Raw genomic sequence first — 8,838 nt, 5'->3', positions numbered from 1 at the left:
GCCCACATGTGCCTTCCTGACCTTTCAGCGCTGAGATGTGGTGCCTCGAAATGGGATGGCATAGAACCTTGGGGCCCACAGCCTCTGAGGCTGGCAGCCTCCCCTCCAGTGCTTAATTTCTAAAATAGTAGGTACCTGTGCTCACACTTTTCTCAGAAACCTGCGGCTGATGTTAGAATGTTAGAGTTGCCATATCCCAAGGCTGTCTAATTTGCCTTTATTCCACCTCATGCGAAAATAATTGGATTTAAGCTAGCCTGGTTGATGAAGGGTGATACCCCGAAACCGGCCCCAGAATGCTTGTTTCCAGTCCAGGAAGGACCTGGCCTGGCAGTTCGGGCTGGACTGTTCCCATGGGGAGCAGGGTCAAGACTGATTTGCATATGGCTGGGTCCAAACTGGGGTGGCGTGGTGAGCAAAAGAACGATGGATTTAATCTAGATCTGTGACTTGGGGTGAATGTTTGACAATGTTCAGCATTCCGTCCATCATCGTTTTGTGTTGCTATAGCTGCCCTAAGTGGGAAGGGTATGCCGAGATGTGGGCCCCTTGCTCACTGTGCCACTGAATTCAAAGTAGACTGGTTGATGAGAGGTGATACCCCCCAAACCGGTCACAGGATGCTTGTTTCTGGTCCAGGCAGGACCTGGCCTGGCAGTTCGGTCTGGACTGTTCCCATGGGGAACAGGGTCAAGACTGATTTGCATAGGGCTGGGTCCAAACTGGGGTGGCATGGTGGGCAAAAAGAAAATGGGTTTAACCCACATCTGTGACTGGGGTGAGTGTTTGAAAAGTTTCAGCACTCCGTCCAGCATCCTTTTGTGTTGCTTTATTCCACCTCTGCCTGTTTTCATCCACCACCAGACCCTCCCTGCCCCTTTATCTTACTCGTGCAGGTCCTTTTTCTACCTGGCTTTATTTATTTGTCAGTGTTTTTCCATCATTCCTTTTCTCTTTCTTTCTCTGTTTTCTTGTTCTGGTTCAAAGTCTAATGATGGAAAAATAATGTGTTGCCCGCAAGCATGAGTGCTGGGACTCCCTACCTGCAAACAGAAGCTCAAATTCAGCCCTGTCCAAAACCTTCCCAAATACTACTTCCTTAATGCACATCCTTGGTGGTGTGCAGCCTCCTGCAGCCCTTGAGGCCCTCTGCAGCCTCCTCAGCCTCCCATACCTGGAGCTTCCTGGTCACAGCTTTCCCAGCCCGTCTCCGTGGCCCATCTGTCACTCCCGTCTGTCTCTCTTGTGAAATATCTCTTTCTCTCCTGCTACCATGTGTCTGTTGCTCCTGGTTCTAGTAACACCATAGCTCTAGGGGCTCCCCAGCTCTTAATTCACCATGGTCCAGGTAACATCAAAGCCAAAATAGTTCTGACATCCCAAGTGCCGTTGTGTGGTGTAATATGGAGATAAATGGTGTGGCCTGAAAAGAGTGCTGTGGAGTGATGGGGTGGTATGGTGTGGTCTGCCGGAAGAGTACTGTTTCATGGAGTGGTGCATTGTGGAGTTGTTCAATTGTGTTGTGAAATTATAACGCGGTGGTGGGTGGTAAGAAGTGGCTTGTTAGTGTACAGTGTTTTTGTTTAAGGAGGTGTAGGTGGGGTTGTGATCTACAGTGTAAGGGGGTGATTGGTACTGGTGAGATATGGACTTTTATTGTGTAGTGAGTTGTGGAAACAGGTGCTGTTTTGTGTGGAGTGGTTTTTGTATGGTATTGAATGGTGTGGTTTCGTTGCATGGTGAGTTAACGTTCAAAGAGATGTCATTGGTGAGGTGTGTGAAGTTTGGTGATGAAGGGTATGTTTGTTTTTTGGGTGTGTGATGATATGGTGCACAGTCTGGTTTAGTGGCAGGTACTTAATCTGCTATTGCATGGCTAAGTGATCTAAAGGGATATTTATGAGCTATTAGTGCTGATGTGTCACTTTTTGTGATGCAACAGCAGCGCAAGCCTCCAAATTATATCTCTGAGGCCATGCGAGGCCACTTTGTGTGACTTTAAATGGCCTCATAGATATGGAGTAAGGTGGCACAAATCACTGTGTTAGGGAGGCGTTCCATGGGCATCGCGGGGTACGCAACACCAATGGATCTCCAGAGTTATAAGACCTTGTAAACATGAAGATGCTACAAAAGCTGACGCCTACCCAGGGGAGGTGCACTGAGGAGAAATATCTTTATTTGTCCTAATTTTTCCTCTTTCCATGTGTGCGGCATTCTGCAGCACACACAGAAAGAGGGAAATGCCTCCCAGGAATGTTTGTGTGCAGGAAGGTGTCCCTTCCTGTACAAAAACAATTCTGCATGCAACACAGACATCTTTGCACCATGGTGCAAGGGTGCCTGCGTTGGTGCTAGGCAGCTCATTGTGCACCAGCACACGGGAAAAGGGCAGGAATGCTCCATATGCCATAGATATGGTGCATTCCTGCCCTGCACCAAGTTGCCATAAATATGCTCCTTAGTTTGTATAGTGAGGTGGCATGATGGCTCAGGGTGTGGGGCAGTGCCAAGTGCTGACACACGAGAAAGCAGAATGTGCCTGTGTCAGGCGTATTATGTGGCATCGTGTTCTAGAGTGGTGATGTGGCGATTATGTTCTATTGCAGAGATGGCGTGGAGTAGTTTAGTGTGATCTGGCACAGGTGGTGTTGTGGGGTGAAATGTGTTTTGGCGGGATGTGGAGTGACTGAGTGTGATTCCGCTTGTGAGTTGGTTCATATGCTGTGGTGTGATGACAAGTGATGTGGTAAGATGACCTAGGATGGTGGGGTGTGGGAAGCTGTGTTGCTTAGTGTGCTTTTAGAGTCATGTGGTGGTATATTGTGGTGTTTTTTGTGGCTATGTAGTGCAGGGGTCTTTACACCGGGGGGCGGGCCCCAGGGGGGCTCACGTGATTCTGGGGGGTGGGCAGGCTCTGGCCAAGAGGAGCATTATGCTGATAACAGGGCTTTGTTTTAAGCTGAAAAGAATGAGCAGCAGTAACCCGCTCTGTAATGGGCCGTCACTGACATGTTTTTGCATTTATATCCAAGCTGGGAGTATGTGTCACAAGGGAAGGGACTCCAAATACTATTCAAAAACCCCACCCCCACTTCTAATAATCACAAGGTGGATACTTTGACCTGATAGTATGACCTGCATGACCAGAATAATATGTTTGGCATCATGCATTTGATTGCATTTTTAAAACAGTATCATAACTGCAATGTTTAAATAAGTCTAAACATATTCAAACAATACCAATTTGATAGAAAAATTATGAAATATTCAGAGGTGTCCCCGATTATTTTTTTTCCAATGGGGGCAGGGGGGGCATTAAAATGTTTGAAGACCACTAGCATGGTGTGATGTGTAGAAATGTGTGGGGAGTGATTAAATTCTGGTGGAGAAAGTGTATGGTGTTATGTGGTTCTTGAAAAAGGTGTCTTGAGATTTATCGACTTGAGTGGCATTGTCAGGATGTCCCTGAAATGAGTGAGTCTTGTGTAGTCTGATGAGCGTTGAAGTGTCCATGGACATGGTTAGCAGTAGTGTGGTGGCGTCTCATGTGGTACCTTGTGGTGCTGGATGGAAACGGAAGCAGACCTGTTGTGCCGTGTGGTATCACGTGGTATCATGTGGTGTGGCATGATGGATTATGTAGCATAAGGTGTCATGGGTTGAATGTTGTTAGATCATATTGCAGAGTGGGGTGTGATGTACAGTGGCCGTCTTGTTGTATGTAGTGTTATGGTGAAATTGTGGTCAGTGAAGTGTTTGGTGAGAGATGGTGTCTTAAAGATTTTGGGGGCCTGGTGCTGAATTAATTTTGGGGTCCCTTGTTAGGAACAGCTTTGAATGTATGAACCAGTTTCATCTCTTTCAAGCCCTCTTTAGTCAAGTCACTGACAATGCACAGGCACACCAGTCCAAATTCGAAATCTACACCTAATGTTCAGGGATGGTGATGTGTGTTTTCAATATTATAACACAGCAGTAGCTCCCTAATATTACTGCAAGTAATCTCTTAGATGCGACACTCTGCCCTTCCTCATAGGCGAGGACCTGTTTTGATCTACAAAAAACGATTTTATGGATGCTGCATGAAACAAACACACAGCCCTTCTCTGCGAAATGTCTGTAATAGACACACACCACCAACATTAAAAATAAAGTGAAAAGAAACGGTGTTTAAAACAATCTGTTTAAGAATTATTCAAGGTCATCAGGACAAGATTCCCTGCAGAACAGAGCTAGCTCTATCAGGGCCCCTGAAAGGCTGGGGCCCGGGGCCAGAGCCCACTTTGCGCAGGCCTTAAAACATCTCTGGCAGCATGTAGTGTAGTATGTTGTAAGATGTTGTATAAAATATGGTTTAATGCTGCTTGTTCTGGTTTAGTTTGGAGAGATATGGCGGTGTATAATGGGTGGGTGTGTTCTATAGTGGTTAGAGGCGTAAAATGACAGGTGTGGCTTGGTATTTATTGTATAGTGGACTTTAACTTCGAGTTGTGATGTTTGTGCTATCTAGTCAGTTAGTCAGTCAGTCGAATAACTTTATTCGGCAATTGCCATAAAAGTGCATACCAAAACACATATTATGAATCTATAAATACTATAAAACACAATTAAAAGCTATCTAGTATATTGCTCTGTGGTGTGACATGGTATAGTTGGGAACAGAACGTGACTTCCGGGGTATAGTAAGCTTGAGCAAACCTTAGTCAATTGTTGTCCATGGAGCGTCGTTGTGTCGAGAGTGGGCATATAAGAAGCGCCTCAAAGTCAAGTCACGTTTAATTCTTAGACATTAGTCAAAAAAAGTGTACAGGAATTTTATTTGGAATACACGGTAGAGCGCAAAGTAGAAATTATGTACACATTTTATACAGATATAATCAAGCAATCTTTCAGAGCTTTGTAAACAAATGTTTTACATGAATATTTACAAAGTTAAAGTGACTTTTTTCCTGGAAGTAGAGAATAGTTTGAGAAAACTCAATATATTTAAGACTTCATATATAATTATGTATAGATTTATATATGTATATGTGTGCATATATATTTATATATATATATGGATAGATGTGTATTTTATTTTTACAAACAGAAACCCCGCACTTGTGGGCGCAGGGCACGGTCGTGCCTGCGGGAGCGCTGTCTGCCAGGAAGTCAGTGTGCAGCGCGGATATTCGCCGCCAGGTGGCAGCGTGAGCCATCAAAGAAGGAACAGGTTTTGCACAGAGCAGTTTACCCTTCTGTAGGAGCTTGAAATAAGATGTCCTCTCGCTTTGAATGTTTCTCAAAGTTCCAGTAAAGGGTTGCATCATTAAAAAAGAACATTATTCCCCATGGTAGTTCGAGAAGGAATTATTTGATGCAGGAAGCAAAAAACAGAGGATGGCGAATGCACCCCGCTGCCTTGGTGCTGGTTGGCTTTACTTTTGGAGACGTGCTCACGTCTTTAAGTGCTCGATTTTTTTGTTCATTCTGTACTTTAGTGCCCATTCAGTCCCTGGCACCCCTGGATGGCGAGAGGGTGATTTTCATGCTCCCCCAGTCCTGGCCTTTCAGGGGTCCAGAGTGGGGGGAGGAGTAGAGCTACTCATTCTCACTGAGTCCATCCTGGTAAGACAGGGGGGCACCTCTGGAGTGGGGGGCAGGGGTGTGGTCCTCGTGGGCTTTCAGTCGTGGCCTCTCCATCGGCGCAGAGGGAGTCCCAGGATCTCAGCTTCACTCTTACAAACGCGGCACATCCAGCGTCCAGGCCTCTGGGCGCGCACCAGACACCAGTCCCTTGTGGGGACGCCTGTCCCTCCAGGCCCCTCCTCCGGCGCCCTGTGCGCTCGCCCCTACTTGCTCAGCGTAAGTGCTCTCTCAGAGGCCAGTAGGTTTTGCATTTAGCACAAGTGTTTGCCCAGAAGCAGAATAAATGAATTGTCCAGAGAAAGCCACGATGGGCAGGTGGCCGGGTCTGGGTGGGGGCGCAGCCCCTTCTGTGGGCCACCGGCGCCTCACAGCACCAGGGTGGGGATGTGGTGGGCCAGCGAGGCCGGGTGCGGCACCGGCAGGGTGGGCGAGTGCGCCTGCAGAGAGCCGTTGGGGGGCCGGTGCCTGGCGCTCTTCTGGTGCGCCCGGAGGCCCGCCAGCTGCGAGTAGGCGCTTTGGCACACCTGGCACTTGTAGGGGCGCTCGCCCGTGTGCAGGCGCACGTGGTTGCGCAGGGTGGACGACTGGCTGAAGCGGCGGTTGCAGAAGCGGCACACGAAGGGCTTGTCCAGGGTGTGGATGCGCATGTGGGAGCGCAGGTTGCTGCGGGAGTTGAACCCCCGGTGGCAGATGACGCAGCGCATCCGGCCGGTGGCGGAGCAGGCCGGGTCCAAGGAGCCGAACTCATCTGTGGGGGGAGAGGTGATGAAACATGAGCGGGAGGCATGAGCCCTGAGAGCAAACCGAGGCAAGGTTATGGTTTATCATCAGAGAATGCATCATATCCCAGGGAGTTGGGGCGTGGAAAACCATGAAAAGAATTCAAAACAGGTGACACAACGCCGCAAAAAGAACAAACGACAAGCACCATGCACGTAGCAAAGGGACATACAGATATAACACAGGATAAATGAACCCTGAGAGCAGCTCTACGGCAAGGATATGGTTTATCAACAGAGAATGCATCAGATCCCAGGGAGAGGGGGGCGTGGAAAACCATGAAAAGAATTCAAAACAGGTGACACAACGCCGCAAAAAGAACAAACGACAAGCACCATGCACGTAGCAAAGGGACATACAGATATAACACAGGATAAATGAACCCTGAGAGCAGCTCTACGGCAAGGATATGGTTTATCAACAGAGAATGAATAATTTTCTAGGGAGAAGAGGGACGTAGAAAAACATGAAAAGAACTCTTAATAGGTGACACAACACAGTAAAAGGAACAAACAACACGTACCATACACGTAACAAAAGGACATAAAAGTGTACGCAGGAGACATGAACCCTGAGAGTAGAAAGGTTATGGTTTATCAACAGAAAATGCATCAGATCCCATGGAGAGAAGGGATGTAGAAAACACGAAAAGAATTCAAAAACAGGTAATACAACACAGCAAAAAGAACAAACAACATATACCATACACGTAACAAAGGGACATACAGATATAACACAGGATAAATGAACCCTGAGAGCAGCTCTACGGCAAGGATATGGTTTATCAACAGAGAATGCATCAGATCCCAGGGAGAGGGGGGCGTGGAAAAACATGAGAAGAATTCAAAACAGGTGACACAACGCAGTAAAAAGAACAAACAACACGTGACATAAGGTACAAAAAGGAAAGGATACATGAAATATAACAACAAAAAACGCAGAACAGGACATAGAAATAGGAGACGCATGAAAGAAAAAAGGACATTAAAAAGTAAGAATGGATCTCTTAAAATGCAACATACTAAATACAGAGTAGGCTACGGGTAACAAGAAAGAAAACGTGGGAAACAAACCTTAACAGATGAAAAGCAAGATATAAGAAACCGAAGAAAGAAATTAGAACTCAATATAAAGCTGAATTTCTAAAATACAGCATAAAGTGTAGACAAGTGAATAAATGAAAACTGACATAACATGTTCCGCACAAAATAAGGTACAAGAGAGTATAGGAAACGTAAAACCGTGCAGGAAATGAAAAGTGAGAATAGAAAACATTACAGTAACTCAGACCTCAAAATATAGAAAGTCCTGAAGGAAACACAAGACGTATACAACAGTAACAATATAAACAGCAGAACACACATATAAAAAGCACATGAAATATACATTTGAATGTAAGAAAATAAAAAGATATGCGTGAAATGTAAACCGACGTAAAGAACACAGACCACGAGATAAGACAATACACAAAACTTCAACTGAAGACCGAAAACTTCATCGTAACATACACAATATACAATAGAGCATGCTGAGCTGAATCTAAAAAAGAACGGAAGATCCATAAGAAAAGGAAAGTAAGAAATGAAATGCGTCATTAAATTTAGGGTAAAAGAAAATAGAAAAAATAATGTGGAAGACAAAAGAACTAAGGTAATGTGAGGAATTTGAAAAGGAAAAGTGAACAATGAAAACAGAAAATCTAATGCAATAAACAACACTCAAAAGAGGGAGTAGGAAAGGGAAATCACAAAACAGGGCACCTAATGTGGTACACTTGAAATATCAGCCACAATGGATTAAATAACATCTAAAGTGAACAGCAATGTAACATGAATCAAAGGAAAGAAGAGATAACTGGGAGGAAAAAGAAATAGGGGGGTAAAGTATGAACACAAGACAGAACATTCTAGATTTACAATTAATCACAGAACTAAGAGAGCAGAAATGGCAAACAATATGAAATCACTTTAGGAAACGTGGTCCAAAAACCTTCTTAGTAAGAGAGTTATTAAAGGAGTGAATTCATGTTCGTTAGACTCCATCTCTGAGCCAGATACTTCAGGGCTGTTCTGCCTCCTGTGGCATGTACTGGCACAGGGTACTTGGTCTGCGCACCAGTGGCATTTATTTTGTCCACGAGTGCCGTGGCATAGTGCCTGGGGGAGCATGCCAGTATGGCACAGTGTGTCGATGGCTTCTGTCAGTGGGCATGGGGAGTGGGCAGTCTTTTGAGTCTGTGTTAGTGGGCATAGTGTCTCGAAAGGTGCCAAGTGCAGTTTGTTGTCGGCATGCGTTGGTAAGCAGAGGGGCATATTTACAAAGCAGCATTAAGGTACTTTTTGTGGCTCAACGCCGCCTTGTAAATATAGGTCCCCCCAACGCAGTTTTCTGCGGCAGAGGGGCATACGATGGGTGTTGCTGTGGGCG

General features: G+C 45.7%; 1 protein-coding gene across 1 annotated transcript in view; it reads right to left on the bottom strand.

Moving 5' to 3' along the window:
* Positions 1 to 4,762: 4,762 nt before the first annotated feature.
* Positions 4,763 to 8,838, bottom strand: part of PRDM12 (PR/SET domain 12) — a 29,003-nt gene continuing 24,927 nt past the window's right edge. The window contains exon 5 of the mRNA XM_069237064.1: positions 4,763 to 6,379. Within this exon, the coding sequence (XP_069093165.1) occupies positions 5,997 to 6,379 (383 nt within the window). The 3' untranslated portion in view covers positions 4,763 to 5,996. The remainder of the gene's footprint in view (positions 6,380 to 8,838) is intronic.

The sequence above is a fragment of the Pleurodeles waltl genome, chromosome 6 (assembly GCF_031143425.1).
Source record: "Pleurodeles waltl isolate 20211129_DDA chromosome 6, aPleWal1.hap1.20221129, whole genome shotgun sequence".
Lineage (NCBI taxonomy): Eukaryota > Metazoa > Chordata > Amphibia > Caudata > Salamandridae > Pleurodeles > Pleurodeles waltl.
The sequence above is the reverse complement of the archived record's forward strand: the minus strand, read 5'-3'. Positions and strand labels throughout refer to the sequence as shown.